Source organism: Brassica rapa, chromosome A09 (genome assembly GCF_000309985.2).
Source record: "Brassica rapa cultivar Chiifu-401-42 chromosome A09, CAAS_Brap_v3.01, whole genome shotgun sequence".
NCBI classification, from domain to species: Eukaryota; Viridiplantae; Streptophyta; class Magnoliopsida; order Brassicales; family Brassicaceae; genus Brassica; species Brassica rapa.
This window is the reverse complement of record NC_024803.2, coordinates 19799667-19821044: the sequence shown is the minus strand read 5'-3', so window position 1 is coordinate 19821044 and position 21378 is coordinate 19799667. Positions and strand designations below refer to the sequence as shown.

The 21378-nt window shown below is 36.7% G+C and overlaps 3 protein-coding genes and 1 long non-coding RNA gene across 7 annotated transcripts; 2 read left to right on the top strand and 2 right to left on the bottom strand.

Annotated features, from left to right (window-relative positions):
- Positions 1-2240: 2240 nt before the first annotated feature.
- LOC103865194 (NKAP-like protein) lies at positions 2241-3951 on the bottom strand. The gene is made up of 2 exons (XM_009142986.3): positions 2875-3951; positions 2241-2482 (listed from the first exon to the last, which is right to left on the bottom strand). The coding sequence occupies exon 1, from the start codon at positions 3278-3280 to the stop codon at positions 2879-2881; it is 402 nt and encodes a 133-aa protein (XP_009141234.1). The 5' UTR covers positions 3281-3951; the 3' UTR covers positions 2241-2482; positions 2875-2878.
- Positions 3952-4174: 223 nt separating this feature from the next.
- On the top strand, positions 4175-6837 carry LOC103865201 (protein EI24 homolog). Of its 3 annotated transcripts, none has more exons than XM_009143011.3 (11): positions 4175-4425; positions 4503-4568; positions 4841-4982; positions 5081-5133; positions 5344-5481; positions 5575-5638; positions 5705-5790; positions 5877-5959; positions 6055-6131; positions 6226-6322; positions 6432-6837. In XM_009143011.3, the coding sequence occupies exons 1-10, from the start codon at positions 4334-4336 to the stop codon at positions 6286-6288; spliced, it is 864 nt and encodes a 287-aa protein (XP_009141259.1). In that variant the 5' UTR covers positions 4175-4333; the 3' UTR covers positions 6289-6322; positions 6432-6837. The 3 variants fall into 3 exon arrangements, with proteins under 3 accessions (XP_009141259.1, XP_009141245.1, XP_009141251.1); XM_009142997.3 differs by having other exon boundaries at positions 6207-6322; XM_009143003.3 differs by lacking the exon at positions 4503-4568 and having other exon boundaries at positions 4186-4425; positions 6207-6322.
- Positions 6838-7099: 262 nt separating this feature from the next.
- Positions 7100-10684, bottom strand: LOC117127996. Its single transcript, XR_004451062.1, has 2 exons — positions 10648-10684; positions 7100-9161 (listed from the first exon to the last, which is right to left on the bottom strand). It is a non-coding gene; the product is annotated as an uncharacterized LOC117127996 (long non-coding RNA).
- Positions 10685-18287: 7603 nt separating this feature from the next.
- Positions 18288-19800, top strand: LOC103865221 (uncharacterized protein At4g06744). Of its 2 annotated transcripts, XM_033279226.1 has the most exons (2): positions 18288-19103; positions 19236-19781. In XM_033279226.1, exons 1-2 carry the CDS (start codon positions 18411-18413, stop codon positions 19584-19586), a joined length of 1044 nt encoding a protein of 347 aa, XP_033135117.1. In that variant the 5' UTR covers positions 18288-18410; the 3' UTR covers positions 19587-19781. The 2 variants fall into 2 exon arrangements, with proteins under 2 accessions (XP_033135117.1, XP_009141268.1); XM_009143020.2 differs by having other exon boundaries at positions 18290-19800.
- The last annotated feature ends 1578 nt before the right edge of the window (positions 19801-21378 follow it).

The following is a 21378-nucleotide window of genomic DNA, read 5'->3' as shown; positions in this document are numbered from 1 at the left end:
CGATGCCTTTCTCCTTTGCTTTCCTCTCCTTTTATAGTCTGTTCGCGATCGACTTAACCTAATCTTCTTTTAATCGATTGGGCCTTGTCGGCCTTTCGGGCCTGGCTGGTGAATGCTCGCCCCGAGCCGCTAAGTCGATCGCGCTCTGTCAGCTCTCCGTTTCGACTAAAAGCAGTCCTTAGCTGAGTCGAAACCCCAAACATCGGCTCCCGAGCCAACGACTATTCAGCTTATCGGATTGGGCCTTTTGTTCGATGGGCTTTGTGGATGGGTTCAATCCATCCCCAACAGTAAGTCCCCCCCCCCAGTTCATCGATAGATCGAGTGGTCGATCCTCGATGAATTTGGTGTCTTTAGTTCGGAGGACAAAAGGCTTAATCCGAGCAAATGACTGGAACTGATGTTTTCTCGAAGTGGAAGGTTACGGTTGCTGTCGAGGAATCAAACCGTTGTGATCGTGAGACGAACGCTTTTTGGTTGAGAAAACGAACCGGCGCATGTGTCGATCACGCGTCGTGATCGTGAGACAAATGCTTTCTTGGTCGAGAAAACGAACCGACGCGTTTGTCGATCACGCGCCAATAGGGTTTAGGCCCATTTAGGCCTTATTAGTCGTAATGATTGCGCCTTAATCCCAGCGCTCGCCTTCCCCTATAAATAGCGCACCCCTCCTCGCTTCTTCTCACTTTTCTCCGCAGCGTCAAGGTACTTTCTCTCTCTACCCTCCTTCTCTCTCTTAATCTTTGTTTTAGAACTTCGATTATCGAGATGTTGTCGCCCCAAAGGTTAACTCGGGAGCAAAAGGGGAAAGAAGTAGCACTTGCTCGGGGTTCTTCCGAGGATCCGGAGGATATTCATCGTGAGGCGATGATGGATACTAGGATATTTTGTTATATTTATTATAATTAAAAAAATATTTTAAAAATAAATAGGTATATCAGTATAAATTATAAGTTTTTAATTCTGATATTTACAATCTAAACATATATAGTAAAATTCTATATTTGTTATATCACTTGTTATTAAATACTAAAATGTCAGAGAATAAATAGGTGAAATTTGATTTGATTTAATAGCATGACAAATATTATTGTATGTAATTATTATTTTTACATTACTTTTTTGTTAGATTTGCGGATAAGAGTGGTTGTGGTTTCTAGCGGTTTTAAGTGATTTGTATGATTGGTTATGCGGTTAGAAATTGGTGCGTTTGTGGGATATTTATGACTGGTTAAATACCAAATGCAGCAGCTATGTAATATATGTTTTAACGTATATAAAAACATCCAGAATATATATGATATTGTTAAGTTGGTTTAAATATTTGAAAATATAGAATCAAAAGTAAAATTTTAAAATAGTTAAACTATAATCAAAACACCAAAATACTTAAATTAATTATTGATTATCTATCCAAATATTTAAACCAAACCAATTTATATGTTAAGTATAGGTATTCTGACATATGTTATTTAAATTTATATGTAATTTATTATTTTGCTTATAGATTTTAAGAAATTTAAAGTATATAATGAATTTTAAAATTTTTAAATAATTTAAATGGGTTATCTGAACCCGAACTGAACCCCCAAATATCCGAACCGAACCCGAACTAAAATTTAGAAATATCCGGATGGGGCTAAAATATTTGATCCCGGAAACCAGAAAACCAAACATACTCGAACCGAATCCAAATAGATACCCGAACACCCACCCTTAGTCACTATTATATATAATATATGTGTCATTATATAATTAATCGTATTTTATACGTACCATCATATAAATAATCATATATTAATAGTATTTTATACATACCATCATAGAAATAATCACATATATTATATTTTTTAAACTTGATGTGAAATGATGACAAAAAAAATTGATGTGAAATATAAAACCATAATTTAAGTTGGTATATGAAATTGGGTGTTGCATTGTATTTTTTTATATATATTGAAAACATTATTTTAATAATGGTTATTGAAATATTTTTGTAAAAATTAAATTTTAAATAAATATATATATATATATATATATATATATATATATATATATATTTGAATCAGTTTTTGATATGAATCAACTTTAAATTATTATTTTGATTTAAAATATGTATATAAAGTTGAATTTTTGTTACTACCTTCTAGCTTTTCTGTTTGTTTGACGTCAAGTATATTTTTTCTCTTTTCATTTGAAGGCTTTTAAAACCAAACTGAACGATAAGTGCCGCAATAAGCAAAACATAATTACATGGTTATATGATGCCAAAAAAAAAATTACATGGTTATATCTCCTTCAATATTAAAACCCAAAACAAGATAGCAAAACGTCTCTACAACACGGTCACAAACTACACAAAAAGACGATGAAGAAACATACGTTTGTAGGGTAACAAAAAAACATAACTAAAGATAGCTAAGAGACAAAGAAGCAGTATGAAGCATCAAAAGCAGACCGGAGCAGCAACTTCTGTATGTCCCTGTTACAAAGCCATAAAACTTGTATAAATCTTCACATTCAGAATCATTAAATGACAGAGAGCTAACGATTAGGCGGGGATCACGAAACAGAAACACAATCACATAAAACGTGTTACACAAGCAATCCCTAAAGTCTAAAGTCGTAATATAAACACACAATCATAATCAATGAAAGCTGAAGCAAACTGCACATAAGTAGCTGTAGATCCCAAAAAATCCAAATCTTTCATCTTCAACACACACAAACCATAATCTATAACAACGAAGCTGAAGCAAATTGCGCAGGAACAGATCCTTTAAGTCTATCTTTCGTCTCTAACCCAAAAACGCAATAATGTAACTATGATGCAATAAGGAGCAGTCTACAAGAAAGATAGCATAAGATAAGTACCCATTCAGTCGTCAGCTCCATCAGCCTTTCCAGCACCAAAAGGGTCATGATCCGGACCCAATTCCTCTCCCATATGGCGCTGCACCAGCCTCGAAAGATCAGACATCACCTTAGCCTCGCGCTTAGCCTTCTCCTCGTAGTTAAACATAGCCAACGCACGTTTGTCTTCAGCACTGTAAACCTGGTTCTCCTTCCTGATACTAATGGCATTCATCCTTTGATGCCTACTCCCACTCATGACATACCCGAGATCCTCAAACCTCTGAATCTCATCAGCGTTAAGACCCACTTCTCCTCTATGTGGGATACGTTTCCCTAGCTGAACGTACTGTGCTGTAGCGTCTCCTTCACCGGGTCTTAACGCACCACCGTAACTGATGTGTCCTTCAGCTTTAGGTAATGGCATTGGACCCACCTCAGCTTCTTCTTCATCTTCAAGAGCTTCTTCTTTGATTCATTAACCATCTCTTTGAACTTCTTTTCTCCTCTTCGTCAAGCTCAGGCTCCTTCACAGATTCTTCAAGTTTCGCCTTCAGATCAGTGCCAGAACCATCGCCTGACAGCTTCTTCCACCTCCTGCTCTTTGACCTGCTACGTTCTTCCCCAGAAGCACTAATGTCGCTGCTCTTCCTCCTATGTCCTCGCTTCTTTCTACTACTTCTGCTTCTTTTCTTCTCCTTACTTGTTCTCCGTCCCCTATCTTCCTCGTCAGAACCATCGCCTGAGAGCTTCTTCCGCCTCTTGATCTTTGACTTGGTGTGTTGTTCATCACCAGAAGAGAAAGCACTAATCTCAAAATCACCGGTTATGAGGACTGTCAAAATATTCTTTAAACGGAATTAGATTCGAACCGATTTCATATCTTAGAACTCCTAGAACCCTAGAAGTCCAAATCGTGATGCGGCTGGAGAAGAACTCGACGCCGACGATCCCGGATGCGGCTGGAGAAGAACTCGATGCCGACGAGCCCGGAGAGTCTGGAGACGAACTCGACGCCGACGAGCCCAGACCATCTGAAGAAGAACTCGACGACGAGCTCGGAGAGGAGGAGGAAGAGATGAGTTAGAGGAGGAGGAGGAAATGATTGGAATATGAAGACCACAGCTCAAAAAAGTGACTTGTTTTATCAAAATGAATTGATTGGCTTCTCAACTTTTTTCATTTGATGATATGTCAATTTCACAGCCATTTTAAGTGCTGAGGTGTCATGCTCATAAGAGAAACTAGCCTAATTATTGTGTTGATTTTGTGACCAAAACTTAAAATTATATATTTGAAACTAAATGTTATTTTTAAAAGTTTTTTTTTTTGTCAGCACTTTTAAAAGTTTTTTTAGTTGCAATAATTTATATGTGAAGATTTCTCCCGATTTCTTGAAGACAAACCTAAAGAGAGTTGCTTGTCTGATCCTGATCTTCCCTCGTCGACACTTGAAATCGCGAAGCCGATAATATAGCAGATGACTGCAAAATTGAAGCAGGTGATGCTGCTTTGGCTCGAGGGTTTCCTAGAAGCTTGTTCTCTCCACCGTGTTGTAATTCTCTGTCACAAGTAGGTTCCTCTGATTTTGTTTCCCGAGAAACTTAGATTTCCATCTAATCTCCCGAATTGTTTTGATTGGTAATTAGGTCGCGAAAGCTCCTATTACGAACGGGGCAGTGTTTTCTTTTGAATGGTTTGATTTTCTTAGGAAGGTAAATGTCAACGACTTAACCTTTGTTTTCCTTTACCCAGTTTGGCTTGAATTCGGGATTACATATGATCTAGAAAAAAAAAAGATTTGATCTTGGGATGAGTTCAATCAACTTGCAATTCGGACAGGCTGAGACCTAATTAAAAGAGATTCTCTTTTTTTTTTCTCTTTGCCAAGATTCTTTTGATGTTGACTTGAGAGTTCTTCACATGGTGTCTTAAGATTCAATACTCTAAGCTTATCTTACACCTTCTTTTTTTTGAATTGGTTTAGTTTGGGCGTCTTTAAGTGGTTTGTTAATCCAGCCCTTGAGTGGATATTACCTGATCCATGCGCTCCTGTCACGTCTCAAGACTTTTGCTCGTATAATGGATCTTATGCCTTTCTACGTGGTGGTCTGTTGCAGCTATTTTACGTAAGTTTACTGCTACCTTTTAGATTTAGTGTAGTTTATCGTTGTATCAACTTTTTCCCATTAGCTGACTTGGAAAGAACATTTTTATTACATTGCAGGTATTTTGGTTCTATCCTATGTATATGCTCAGCTTCATCTTAAGTAACATCTGGTAGCCTTCTTGCATCTTTACCTTTGCTTTCTTATTTTTTGCATCTCGGAGTTATTATTACCATGTGACTTAGTTGACACAGGAGTGAGAACTGCGTGTTGAAAACAAATTTATTCACCTTTCCATTATTTTTTTTCTGAGCAATCCGTTAACTTTGTTTGTTAAGACTTTAGACTGTTTAGTTCGTTCGATTGGGCTGTGAACTTTCAGGTATAACGATGTTGCAAAGTATGGATTCGAGGCAATGGAAAAATCTGAGTTAAGGTCGGCAGAAACATTCAGGCAATGTGACGTCCCTGCGTCAGTGAACATGACAAATGCTGAAAGGCCTTCTTCTGGTTTTGGAGGGTACTTGTCTACCAAATCACTTCTTCAAAATCAAAAAAGCAGAAACAATTTTTAGGTGATAAGCCAATTAATTTCCTTTTGGTTAATTTTCAGGGTGATGATTGATATAGGAGAGCAGGTGTATTCCATATTACTCCTGACATTTTTCTTTATGGAGGTAAATTATTTTGCCTTTGTTAACCTTCTTTGAATGTATGTTAACCTAATGGGCTGTGCAAACTAGGTTTATGTTGTTGGCGTTATACCATACATTGGGAAGATACTAAATTTCTTACTTCTTTCATGGATGTATGCTTACTACTGTTACGAGTATGCTCTGTTCTCTCTCACCTTATGTCAATAAACAGAATTATCTAGTGTCTTCAAACTCACTTAAATACGTCTTCTTATCATAGATATAAGTGGAACTTCTTGGAGATTCCTCTCGTGAAAAGGCTCGAGTTCTTTGAATCTAACTGGGCATTCTTTGCTGGTTTTGGTGATTTTTCTTTACTCCTTGATTTATTCCGTTGGCGACGTTAGTGAAATTGAAAAACTGAAAGCTGGCTTTTATTTGTTTTTTTTTTTTTTCAGGAAGCCCCGGCGTGTTAGCCATTTTCTTTCTCTCTCCTCTTGTCAGCGGAGCGCTTATGGCCATACTGTTTCCTTTGGTAAACTTTTTGCGTTCAGTCATTAACTCAGTGTCATTATATTCTTGTAAACTAGTGTTAACAGAATGTACGCAGTTTGTTTTAACTGCTACAGGGTCAGGACCTGACAAATCTATCGTTGCCCCAAGAGGAACTTGGAAATGTGCAGGTTTATTGAGGCTTCCAATATTCTATGTAGCTAACACACTCTCGTAAGCAAAACTCTCTCTCTTTAACTTCTACTGAAACTTTAAGCTTTTAATCTATGATGGTAATGCTTCATAGCTTTATGTTGCATATATATTTCCTTGGGTAATCTAGGATGCTGGCATTGTCCATCTTCCGGTTGGAGTCCCTGCAACATGAGAAGACAGGCTAAGGCTGAAACATTTTCACTGCATCTCTCAGTCTTATGTCAATACTGCCGTCTCGTTGATTTCAAGTGGTCGTGCTTCAGCAATTTAGGTGTGGCTTTGTCGCATAGTTATCTGATAGCAATGCATATGATAGACACTATGCTGCAAACTGCAAAGCAACGAATATGAAAGAAGACTGTCATGTCGGAAGTAGAGTTTGATTGTAAATTAATATAATCCACAAATTATAAGTAAGTCGGCATACATGCAGGTGTGCTGTTCGTTTACTCATCGATGTTTGTACAGTGCAGTTAAATGATCTAACCGACTGACTGCGTTTTAAAATCAGTTAAATGTGTTGTTCGTTTGTTTATCGCGGGGATCCATCTGGAATATTAGTTACTTTAGTGCACTTAAATGCAAGATCCAGAAGGATCACTTAATCGTCAAAATTTAACTGAAATTTTCAGATATATATATAGTTCACCGCAGAATGACAATAAAAATTAGGCTTTTTGCATGACTCAAAACACAAAGTTAAACCTAAAATTAACTCGTGTTCTTTTTTGGATATATATTTTTCTTTTGTCTTATTCACCCCAGAAGTTCATATTATTCACGAAAATAACATAGTTTTTTTTTTTTTGAAAATGGTATTTTTACTCTCTCAACCTCATCATTTTCAAGTATTTACAAGAATATTATTGTTATCAATACATCAACCATCATGAAAAACCAATTTGAAACTGTTAATGCACCTCAAATCGATTTACTCTCATTCTTTCTCAATTCTTATGAATTAAAAACAATATTTCTTTCACTTTCTCTTCATATTCATAAAAAAAACCCAAGATTTTGATTCTAATTTTTTTATGGTTCATTGAGCCATTGAAGCTTATGATTCTTGGTGGGTCACTTTTGTTTGAGATTCTGGATGCTTGGAAAAAACTTTTGTGTGCTAAACAAGTTATCTCATTGGTTGAAACTATGAAATTAGTTTTTTTTTTCAAGATCTGTTCATCCAGATGACTTCCGGGTAAGAGGTCTGGGTGTAAACGATTTACATGGAAGCCTTCTGGTCAATGTAGATGTTAGTTTTGCAATTGACTTTTTAATGAGTTTTTTCTAGACGACTTACATGGAATTAGTCTATCTTTGTTTGTTAAAAAAAATTCGAGACGAGTTCCATGTAAATCGTCTAAGGTAAACGAGTTAGATTTGCATTTGACCGGATTGTGTCAGAAATTTGACTTTTCCATGTAAGTCGTCTAGTAGAAAATTAAAAAAATCAATATTTTGTTATACCTAGACGAATTCAATGTAAGTCGTCCCATGTTAGTTTTGCAATTGAAAAATAAAAAAATATTATTTTTGTTTAGACGACTTACACGAAAGCCGTCCATGATTTTATTCTGAGATTGTGGTCAAACCTTGCTTATCTTGGACGACTTCCATGTAAGTTGTCGGATGGACGACTTTCTCGTAAGTCGTCTTAAAAAAATAATTTTTTTTATTTTTTTTTTTCAATTTCAAAACTAACCTATGACGACTTATATGGAAGTCGTCTAGGTATAACAAAATATTAATTTTTTTTAATTTTCTACTAGACGATTTATGTGTAAGTCATCCAGGAAAAGTTAAATTTCTGATACAATCCAGTCAAATGCAAAACTAACATGTTTTCCTTAGACGATTTACATAGAAATCGTCTCGAATTTTTTTTTAACAAACAAAGATGGACGACTTCCATGTAAGTTGTCTAGGTTAAAAATCAATTGCAAAACTAACCTAAATGGACGAATTATTAGAAGTCTATCAGACGACCTCTGTGGAAGTCGCCTGCGTCAATGTTTAATAAACTTTCATTTTCTCTAAAATTATAAAGACTTTTAAAATTTGTTTTGTTAATTTATGTATATTAGTCAATACTGGGGCTACTGAATGAAATTTATAACTTAATTGGTGATATTTATGAGGTTACCAACATTCATGCTTAGTAAAGTTTCTACCTAATTGAGAACACTTACACATAAGTCTTCTACGTTAGTTTTTGTAAATTTGTTATGCAATTTTAAGATATGTTTATTTAATTTTCAAAAGTATTAAGTAAGTTCAAGAATATCAAGTAACATGTTTTAATGTGTCTTCTTAGATCATAAAATATACTTTTTACTTATGTATCTAATTAAAGTGTTCTATCTTTGAACGTATGTGATGTTTTATATTTTGTAAATTCGACTAAGTTTTCTTTAGACTTCTTCTCCCTTAGTTGTAATAAATTTGATTAATTTTTTGTTTTATTGTGTTTTGCTATTGAAGTTGTATCAATAACTTCAATTATGTCAAGTAATTTTGGCAAGATAATATTGTGGAAAATGAACATATTTACCAAATATTTTTATTAATATCTCTTCAAATTTACAAAAAAAGTCACAACTAAATGAGTATACATGAAAATTACAAAACATACTACAAACAAAACAATTTTTGATCATTCTTCTACAAAGACAAGCTTAGACACCACCTAATATGGAAGAAGACTCCGTTAGAAGACTTACAGGAAGTCGTTTGGAAGATTTCCAAGAAGTCGGTTGGAAGACTTCCAAGAAGTCGTCTGGAAGACTTCCAAGAAATCGTCTGGAAGACTTTCTGGAAGTCGTGTGGAAGACTTCTTTGAAGTCGTGTGGAAGACTTGCTGGAAGTCTTCTAACACATTATATTTTAGAAAACTTGTGAGAAGACTTCCTATAAGTTTTCCAAAGTCTGATCCATATATGAAAAATATGTATATCAAACCCATATCTGAAAAACATGCATATCATATCAAAAAACGTTCAAATGGCTTAAAAACAGGGAAAATGAGTGGAAAATTAGATAGATATACTTTTATAGAACACACAAAGTACATATCAAAATGGAAGATGAGAACCATCTGATTAAAAACCTGCAACAAAAAGATATATTAGTGAGAAAGACATGAGACAAAAATGAAAAATCCATATAAAGTTTAGTGTTTTCAAATCAAAGAGATTATAGTGGGTTTGAAGAGTTTTAGTTTGGAAAAAGGTATGAACTTTATGCAACATGAGGTTACCAAATGAAGAAAAATCAGACATAAAAACTTACCAGAACGCTCATATCTGTTATGAAAGAGAGACACAGGAGAAGACTCCATGAGAAGACTTCCTGGAAGTTGTCTGGAAGACTTCCTGGAAGTCGTCTGGAAGTCTTGTAGCCCAGAAGTCTTCCAGATCTGAAAAACCTGCATATCCAAATCCAGATCTGAAAACCTGCATATCCAAAAACGTTCAAATGAGTTAAAAACAGAAAAATGAGTAGAAAATTAGATAGATCTACCTTTATAGAACACAAAAAATACATATCTAAAATTAATAGATCTACCTATTAATAAGTGGAAGATGAGAACCATGTGATGAAAAACCGGCAAAAACAAGATAAATAAGTGAGAAAGACATGAGACAAAAATAATAAATTGATATAAAGTTTGATGTTTATATGTTTAAAGAGATTAGAGAGGGTTGAAGAGTTTTAGAATGAGAAGCATTATATTTTTGTTGCAGCCATTTGAGAGGAAAAAAAGAGAATGTGTAAATTTTTTCTTTATATAGGGAGACAAAAAATTTAATTAGGTTAAATATTTTCGATTCTGAAGACTTGCAAGTAAGTCTCCTGGAAGACTTGTAAGTCGTCCAGAAGACTGACTTGTAAGTCGTCCAGAAGACTTCATTATTTTTAGCGGAAAACTAAAATATTTTTAGCGGTACCTCAGAAGACTAAGATGACTTCCAGTATCTCAGAAGACTCAGACGACTTACCAAACTATATTCTTAAAAAAGAGTTTTATGTTTTTTGTTTTGGTCACAAGGGGTTGGGTGTATTTTCACAAGGCTTTAGGCTACTGAAGTCTATTATTTCATATGAGAGATCCAAAGATAAGAAAAATGCTACTGAAGTCTATTATTTCATTGATTTGTAAATGTGTAAACACATTGTTAGCACATGTATTACATCCTGGGAAACATTATTACTGATTTTACAAAAATTCACAACTAAAAGAGTAGACATGCAAATCACAAAACAAACCACAAACAAAACTATTATAGATCATTCATCTACAAAGACAAGCTTGGACTCCATTTGAAGTCTTCTGGACGACTTACCTGGAAGTCGTCTGGAAGACTTCCTGGAAGTCGTCTGGAAGACTTTCTGGAAGTCGTCTGGAATACTTCCTGGAAGTCGTCTGGAATACTTTCTGGAAGTCGTCTAGTGCATTATATTTTACATGACTAACATGTAAGTCGTCCCAGAAGTCTTCCAGATCTGAAAAACTTGCATATCAAATCCAGATTTGAAAAACCTTCATATAAAAAAACGTTCAAATTGGTTAAAAACAGAGAAAATGAGTAGAAGATTAGATAAATCTACCTTTATAGAACACACAAAAATACATATATAAAATTAATAGATCTACCTTTAAATGAGTGAAAGATGCATAACATCTGATTAAAAATCTGCAAAAAAAAAGATAGATTAGTAAGAAAGAAATGAAACAAGACTGAAAAATTCATATAAAATTGGTGTTTTCAAGTCAAAGAGATTAGAGAGAGGTTAAAGAGTTTTAATGATGACCATTACATTTTTGTTGCAGCCATTTGAGAGGAGGAGAGATAATGTGTAAATTTTTTTTTATATAGGGAGACAAAAAATCCAATTAGGTTAAATATTTTTGATTCAGACGAAAGTCGTCCAGAAGACTTTAATATTTTTAGCGGGAAATTAGAATATTTTTAGCGGGAAACTAAAATAGAAGACTTCCCAGACGACTTACAAGTAAGTCGTCTGGTTTAAATTGTTTAAGCGGAAAAATAACTTTTTAAAAAAATTTTAAGTAATTTCTTCACGAGACGACTTCTGTCTAGACCCTAAACATAACCCTTAAACTTAATTAACTAACTAAACACTTCATAAAATCAAATTAAACTTCAAAAGTGTTTACTATACACAAAAATAAACATGTATAGGTAAAAAATTAATTTATCAAAAAAAATATTCAAGCTTTGCAGAATCCAACCCTAGGAATACATACAATACTACAATATATGTTGCCAAACCCTAGACCAAATAATACCATGATTCAGTACTTACACTCATCGATGTTGAAAAAAATTCAATTTTGTTATATTTTAATTTATATCACTTAAAATTGCTTATAATTACATGATTTTAATTTTTCGCTTATCAAAATATTTTTTTTAAATTATTTTTTAGATCAGTTACACCAGAAAACTTACTTTGAAGTTGTCCAGACGACTTCTAACATCTCAGACGAGTCAGACGACTTACAGGAGCTATATTCGTAAAAATAATTTCTGTTTTTTTGTTTGGTCGCAAAGGACTGGGCTGTAATTTCACAAGGCTTTTTAGGTAAGTTTTGCATTTGATTCAAATTTGGATATAGGTTTGAGGTTAAATTCAAGTTGTGGGTTAGTTTTGACAAATTTCTCTAAATGTTATCTCCTAATATGTAGGACTCACGAGTCAATGAATAACACATCAGAAACACTTTGACAAATTCCCCTAAAAATTATACTCTTTAAATATAATTTCATAATTTTTTTAAAAAAATTCAGATCTGAGAAAATAATGTTTTTGGTCGATAATAGAAACTCACATTTTCCGCTAAAACCCTAAGAATAGACAAGAATAGATTTTTTCACCAAACTTGAAAAAAACCACATTTTCTTCTCTAAAACTGATTTTCTTTTTATTTTTGTGTCAAAATTGAAAATAACATTTTCTACGAAAACTGTAATATTTAATTTTTCAGTCAAATCCGTAACATTGTATTCATATGCCAAAATAAATCCGTAGAATCATATTTTTGAACTAAAACCATAAAATTATATTTTTTTGCCAAACTTGCACAATTTTTATTTTCTGCAAAATTTTATAACCGGATATCCTCAAATTCCACATCTCATTTTTTATTTGCCAAAAATCAAAAATCATATTTTTTTACCAAAATCAAATTTTCCTTCTAAACCACAAAATCATATTTTATGGTAAATCAACAAAATAAAAAGAAAATTTAAAAATAGTTTACTTGTAAAAATATAAATAAATTTTAGATCAATCCAACAGAAAATTCCATATTAAATCCCTAAGTTATAATTTAAAATTTCAAAGAAAAATTAAAATATCTCATTCTTCCTATACTGCAGCGTATAGTAATTTGACGCAGCAGACTAGCGTGTAAGTTGAGTTTATCTCTTCTAACATTATAGTTTTACATAGATAAACCACACCATATACACATAATCATTTAGATGCTCATTCTTTAGTTTTTTCAATATAAATTTGATATTTCATCAAAACAAAAGTGTAAAACAAATCATATAAAACTCTATATATTTCTTATTAAGTGAAAATAAATATAAGTATATACATTACAACAATATTAATAATAACAAAAAGCTGATTAAAATATTAAAAAAAAGAAGAAAATATAACCTTTTTGTAACACTAAAAGTATATAATCTTCAACTGTTTTCTACAACATTAACTTATTTTTCGTGACAAAAAAAATAATTAGACTATAATGGGTAATCATGCTGAAGAAAACTAATTAAGGTAAATTTTTTGTTTTTATATTATTCGAGTTATGTTAAATCTTTTGTCAAATTATTTTTTTTTTGGTAAGAAATTGGGAGAAAGCCTCCCAATATTTATTAAAGAACAAGAATCAAACTACAAACGAGTCTGTCGTGGCCGTAGAGGTCCATCAACATCTTCACGCAATAACGTAACAACCTCTAAAGGTGCAATGTCAAACCTATGAAAACCAAACGGTAATGAAAAAGCCAGGTTAGCCAAACCATCAGCTAAGTGGTTTGCTTCCCTGTACACATGAACTATTCGGACCAGCCAGTCCCTTGTCAAGAAGCCATGGCACAGTCGTACCAGGAAAGACAGCGGATGAGTATTCCCAATCCCTGTCGTCAGAAACTCCACCACCATTTTAGAGTCCACTTCCAACTCCAATCAGCTTATACCTTTCTCCCAAGCAATCACCAAACCATAGTAGACTCCCCATAGTTCCGCCAAAGGAGCAGAGCATCGCCCTATATTCAGAGCGTATCCACCATACCACTCACCATCAACATTCCGTATTACACCTCCTGCAGAGGCCAGCCCCGGATTTCCATGCGATGCTCCGTCAGTGTTAAGCTTCATCCATCCTTCTCGAGGAGGCATCCATCCTACCATTATTTCAACTCTGCTGCCACTATGAATACTCCCCCGTTCCACCTCCTTTGCTAACCTCACTTCTTTGGCCAAGTCTCGTAGAAACTTCACACGATCTCTCCAAAGCCGATTCTCTCCAAACACATTACCGCATCTCCACTTCCACCCCCACCAAGCCGCTAAAGCAAACAGCGTGGCCCAAGGATTCCCACTCCCGGTATCATTATCACATAAATTTTTGTAGAGCCATTCGAACAAAGACATCGAGAAGAATGCTTGTCTCTTCCTAGCTGGGACAAATCTGTTCCATATTCCTGTCATCGCTGGACAGTCCCTAAGTACATGTAGGATCGTTTCAATACGTCCTCTACAGACCTGGCACAAATCAGTCCCACTTAGATGCCTTCTATGTCTCTCTGCGTTTGTCATAATCGCCTGATTCCCAACTAACCAAAGAAACACCTTAACTCTCTCAGGGACTGCCACACTCCACATCTTTCGAAAGAAGCTCTCCATGTTTGGCCCTGGATATTCATCTCGTGTGAGTAACTTATACGCAGATTTTACTGTAAATTTCCCACTAGGTGTTTGTCCCCAAGATAGACAATCCTTTGCCCCAGTGACCACATCGACCACCACTGCTGGAAGCTCCAGCCGTGTCTCCTCTGTTATAAATGGAGCAATTCTCGTGAGGTTCCAACCCCCGCCTTCCAGCCACATTTCTCGAGCTGTTATATTCCCGTATCCTTCTGGCAGCTCCGCAATCACAACTCTATCAAGTGAATAATCTGAAAGCCACTTATCCGTCCAAAATTTAATATCTCTCCCATTACCAATCACCCAACTATGTTCAGGCACAATCACTTCCCTTATCCCCATCGCCACACTTCTCCATGTAGATGAAACCATCTGCCCTTAATGTGTCTTCCAAGAAGTCCCAGCGAACCCTGTCATAAGCTTTCTCCAAGTCCAATTTTAGGAGCATCCAACCTTTCTTGCCCTGCTTCTTTCTCATCGAGTGAACAGCCTCCTGAACCACCACAATATTATCTGCACTCAATCTGCCTGGAATGAAACTCGCTTGAGCAGGACCAATCAGTTTCTTCATGATCTCTTTCAGTCTTCCTACCATAGCCTTCGTGATTATTTTGAACAACACGTTGCATAGACTAATCGGTCGGAACTGTGTGATGTTCTCCGGTTTCAACACTTTCAGAATCAAGACGACCAGAGCATCATTGGAACCTTCAGGTAATTTACCAGTTTCAAAAAAGAGGCAAGCAAACTTGACCACTGAAGCACCTACTGTCTCCCAACACTTTTGATAAAAGACCGGCTGAAAACCATCAGGTCCAGGCGCCTTAAAACTACCCATGGCTCTAACCGCCTTCTCCACCTCTTCTGCAGAAAACTGTCTATTTAAGCTAGTCTGGTCATGACTAGAAAGATTTACAAAACCTCTTGCCGACAGGCCCTGCGATTCAGTATCAACCCCTTCTAACGAATATAACTTCTTGAAGTAACTAACCGCTAACTCCTCCAGCTCCTGAGTATCTGAAACCCAACGATTATCTTCCTTTTGCAACATATCCACTCTGTTCCGCCTCCTTCTAATAATTGTTGACGTATGAAAAAACTTTGTATTTCTATCTCCATAAACGATCCACTTCTTGTTCAAGAACTATCTCAAACTCCTTAAGGAGTTCACCTTCTTTCACCAACAGCTCATCAGTTTGACTCTGCTCAATTCTCGTCTGGATTTCTTTTATTTCGACAACTAACATCTCCTTTCTTTTCTGAACACTCCCAAAAACTTCTTTGTTCCACTTTCGAAGTTTTACTCCCAGTCGCTCCAAAGCTTCTCTAGTCCCGATCTCTCGATCCCACGAAGCCGTTAGCATATCTTGAAATTCACTATGTTTCAGCCAAGACGCCTCAAATCGAAATGGACGTCTACACGCATTGCCTTGAGTCTCTGGTGTAATTTGTAAGTACAATGGGGCATGATCCGAAGCCAAGAATGGTAGATGTGAGACTCTTGCCTCCTGCCACTTGAGTCTAGCCTGAGGACAACATAGTATTCTGTCCAACCTCTTAGCGACAAATGTGCTTTCTGTCTTCCCTCGCTTCCATGTGAACTGGTTCCCACTAAATCCCATATCAATGAGTGACATATCATTGATCCAATCACCAAAAGCTAAAGAATCTTCAGATAATCTCCCATTCCCACCACTTCTTTCATCCAATCTCACAATCGTGTTGAAATCCCCACCAATAAATACCGGACCAACCGCATTATGAATCACCTCCCCCAACTCCGCCCATAGACCTCTCCGACGGCTCGGTGTAGGTGCAGCATACACAACGATCAAGTTAATCGCCTCTGTTTCGTTCCCCACTCGAGCATAAATAAACTGATCAGAAGACTTGACCACCTCAAGTTCTCCTATCTCCGATCTCCATAGCAACCATAAGCCTCCGCTTTGCCCACACGCATCAACTCTAAACGAGTTTTCGAAGCCCAGTCCTTGACAGATTCGGCCCGCAGCCGCTCCACCAGCATGAGTTTCAAAAACGGCAAGAATGTCTGTACTAAATTTCTTCACCAAGTATCTTATCGATCTACGAAACTGAGGTTTATTTGCCCCCCGGCAATTCCAAAGAATGCACTTCATCAAAAATTTATAATCCAAACTTAAAATCACCGGGGCAAATTGTTATGCCTCCATACCCTTCAGTTCTTCTCCCAACCGACCTCTACAAGCTTCCACTTCGTCAAGATGTGGAATCTCCGGTAGTGCCAATTGTGCCTGATTGTTCCTTCGCTCAGAAGCTTGATCCAAGTGTTTCTCATTCTCATCCTACTCCCCATCTCCAGCGAAAGCACCGCCGGGTCGGCCAACACTTTCCCTTTCGATTCGCAATCTCTTTCCGTTCACCGACAATTCAATCTCTCCTCTAGCTGGGCCATAAACAAGTCCTCGTGTAGGCCCAACATGTTTTGCTTTGGGCTTCTGGAGCTTTAGACTTTTCAGATTACTCGCTCTCTTTTCCTTAGGGCCCTATCGACTTATCGGTTGATTCCCTTGTTTCTCCGTTCCAGCAAATGACTTGGCCTCCTTAGTTGCACCAAACATTATAGCCTTCCCATGCACTCTACTCAAGACTTCCGAGTTTAAATTCACAGTATTTTCGTTCTCTTTATTCTCATCCACTCTTCCCACATCATCCCTAAGTTCCTCCTTGTCTCCCTCTTCCTCCAAACTTCCAAACCTATTTGATACTAGCACTTCCTCCACCGTACCACCACCATTGCCTATCTCCCTTGCTTTACTTCCGACCATACCTCTTCCATCCTTACTTTGCGCGGGACCCTCTATATGCCTTAGTTGCTCAGGCTTTCTCCTCGCCTGTCTCACTGGGGTAAATTCTGCATCCATTCTTGTTATCTCAGTACTCTCATGATTCATAATCACTCGTCCAGGTGTCAGAGTAGGTGTCGGAGTAGGTACCCTATTCGTAACATTCTTGGGACATGCATGGGCGAGGTGTCCATACAACCCACATATCGAACATATGGTTGACATTCCTTCGTAAGAAACGTAATACCTCTCACCATTTATCATCACTGACCCCTTTAGTGGTTTGTTGAGGTTCACTTCCACACAGATTCTCGCAAACCTCACTCTTTCGAAATTCAACGTTGTTCCGTCTACCTTGATCGGGCGCCTTAGTCCCTTTGCTATACCAATCAGTATCGTCTTGTGATAGAAGTTTACTGGGATATGTGATAAACGAACCCAAACTGGAGTCGTAACTATCTCGTCTTTCAGTGGGTCAAATTCAGGAGTCCATGCTTGCACCATAAGGTAGCTGCCAAAAGCTCTCCATGGACCCCCTGATAATGCGGCCATATACTCCTCTTCTAAATCAAAGCGTACTATAAAGAAGTTTCTAGGAAGATCCATGACAAACATCGACCCTCTAGGCTTCCATAGTTCTCTTAGTTTCCTATTAAGGTTCGTGATCGGAATGTTCCTTCCCAAAACCCTAACGATCATACATCTCTTCCACAGACTATTCATAGCCGTTAATACTTCCTCTCCTATTGTTATCACCGGTTCTCCATCCTCACCATTCAGAAACTCCAATCTCAATCTCGCCTCCACAAACTCTTCCCCCACAGCTTCCTCCGGGACAGGCCTTCCTCCCGCGTTGCCTCCTACAACTTTCTTCAGCCAAGAGCCAGGAGCATCCGGAGGGAGCAAAGAGCCCGGTGGCCTTTCCTTCTCTCCAATATCCTCCATAGTAGCATCCTTTTCTGTCTCACCCAAAACTTCAAAATCGCCTCCCAAAACCCTAGCCGTCATATTCTTTTTTATCTTATCTTTTGTCAAATTATTAATAGGTGGGTTTCATTTTTTCCACTAAATTTTTCATGGATGGATAAATGAATATATAAATTTTTTATTTAATTTTTCAGTTCCTCAAATTAACTGGTGGGTCCCACGTCTAGTCACACTACATTACAAAATAACACAATAACACTATGATACTTTAAACCTGTTCGGAGAAATTTATAAATCATGATACCAGAATAAAAACTAAGATTATTGTCTAAGAAATTTTGTTTTGACTCATCTCTTTCATTTCAAACACATATCCTTCTGCTGCAAAGATGAAGAATCCATTTCTTTTGGCTATTTTCCTTGTTGGCGCCCTCGCTTTACAAGATACAAGAAGCAGGGAAGAAGAAAGACTCACTTTTATAGACAAAAGGCTTGAAGTGGTGTACCCAGTGATCCAGGGATTCAAGTCACTCATCACCCTCGACCCGTTTAAGGTAACACAGACATGGATAGGTTCAGAAATTTGCAGTTACAGAGGCTTTCACTGTGACAATCCTCCGGACAACAAAACCGCAGTCACTGTCGCTTCAATCGATTTCAATGGCTTCCAGCTCTTTGCTCCCTCCATCGAAGGATTCATCGATCAACTCCCAGACTTAGCTCTGTTTCATGCAAATTCAAACAACTTTGGTGGTACTGTCCCTTCCAAGATCGTTAATCTCAAGTATCTCTACGAACTCGACATCAGCAACAATAAATTCACAGGTCAGTTTCCGACCGCGGTAGTTGGCATGCCTGGTTTGACATTTCTTGACATCCGTTTCAACTCTTTCTCCGGTTCAATCCCACCACAAATCTTTGGTCAGAACCTCGACGTTCTCTTCATTAATGACAACACCTTTACTGCGAGCCTCCCGGAGATACCTGGCGATAGTCACATCCTTTTTCTAACTTTAGCAGACAATAAGTTCAACGGTCCTCTCCCGAGAAGCATCCTAAGATCTATGACAACGTTAACCGAGGTACTTTTCTTGAATAACGACTTTACTGGTTGTATCCCTTACGAAATTGGGTTACTCAAGGGAGCATCAGTTATCGATATCAGTGGAAATAAGCTCACAGGTCCTTTACCCCTTTCACTTATGTGTCTAGAGAAAGTGGAGCAGCTCAACTTTGCTGGGAATCTCTTGTTTGGGGCAATCCCAGATGCAGTGTGCATGTTCCTCCGAGAGAATCTTGTCAACTTTTCCTTGTCTGATAACTATTTCACACACGTGGGGCCATGGTGTAAGATTTTGGTTGAAAGAGGTGTTCTTGATGTTAGGAATAACTGTATTCCTTTCTTCCCAGGACAAAGATCTATTGAAGAATGTGCGGAGTTCTTTGTCAAACCTAATTACTACTGTCCTCACGCATGGTTTCATAGTTTTCTTCCTTGTAGATATTCTCACATATCTTCTTCCTCTGCTAGTGATTTTATGCCCATGGTGACTCCCTCACCTTGATGTTCATCATCATATATATCAGCGTGTTTGATCTCTTCATTGTAATGAAAATAATCGAATTATGTTTCCACCAACAAAATCATGGTAAGAGAAGGCCAAGAGTGGTGTTGTGTTGGAAATACAAGTATAATCTTGTATTTGTTAACTAGTATATGATTTCCATGTCCACTAATGAATGTGTCAATGCCATTTGCGTATAGTAGTCACGATTCGTGATACAAAGAAAATTCTATTGTTTTTATGGTTAAATAAGACGAATTGATAGTTGAGTTAATTAAAAGCAATGCCACAGTGTTTGCCTGTATTAATAAATTGATGATTATAAGTACAAAAAGTGTTATATTAATACGTAGACTTATATAGAGATAAAAAGGAAAAAATATATATAAAGTGAGTTTGTTTGAATGTACACCGTAGGGATAGCGATAACGATATAATTGCGAGTAATGTAATAATGTAAGTGGTCCTACTCATGGTCTATCATATAAAATTATAAATCATGTGAATGGGCATTTTTCCTCCACGTCTATTGCATTTGATGGGTTAAATGTACCAAAGATAAAGAGGGGTGACCAAAGGTGACCCCTTCCTACCAAACCCATTAACATTTTTCGTCAACTAATCATTTATTATAATTCTTTTTCCAATCACAATAGACTGCATCCAGCTAAGAAAAGGCAACCCGCAGCTACGAAATAACATTTAACTTACCTATCTATCTATATATAATACTCCATCCGTTTTTAAATATAAGTCGTTTTAGAAAAACTTTTTTGTTCCAAATTATGTCGTTTTCGGTTTTTTATGTAACATTTATTAATAATTAATGTTGTCTGACCAATGATAATATATCTTCTATTTTTCTATTGGTTAAATTGTGGTTAGGTAAATAATTAATGATGTTTTTGTTTTGAAAATATAAAAAATTAATGATTTTCTTAATCTATGTGCATAGCTTTAAAACAACTTATATTAAAAAACGGAGGGAGTAATAAAGAAGGGTTTTCTCTCACCACAGGCTGCCACATCAGCAAAGAGGAGGTAGCGTTTTTGGACAGGTGTAGCCTCAGCAAACCAACTATATCTGTGTAATTCCGGTCTTATTCGAACTGGACTTTTATTAAAATTTGTTATTAAGCCCAATATTATGTTAAGCCCGCGTATTATTAGCTATCTTACTTCCCTGACACAATTTCCAGAAACTTAAATCGACGTTCAGATCTCCGTATCGCCTCAGCTTTCCATTAATCTGTTCTTAACTCAGAGTTTTTGCGTGATCCACTCCTCTCACTGGAAGCTTTCAATCGATCCAGAAACATATTTTGTTCTAGGGACGATGGCGACCAGCTTTCAGCCGGTCGAGTTCTTCGCAGCTGGTGGTCACGCTTTCGTTTTCACGGAGGCACCTAATCTATATTAATAAGAAGGGAGCTAATGGGTTGATATCCTCCTCAATGATGAAAAGATTGTCCTCCTCATCTTCCCTCGCCTTCCTTTTCCAATATAAACTGCCATCACCTATTATCTTAACCATAATATATTTAATTTTATTGAGTGGTTTTTATATTTATGGTTAATTATAGGTTTGGAAATTTCATAGAGGTATTCCAAATTTCACAGAGATTCAGTCCCATATGTTCCGTTTGATTTGGGTCTATGACTTTTAAATTTTTTGTTTTTGTTAAGGAAAAGGGATGATGATAGACGCGCTGCTTCTGCTGTTGCCAAATTGATGATAGACGCGCTGCCTCAGAGCGTGCTGCCAAATTGATGATAGACGCGCTGCTTCTGC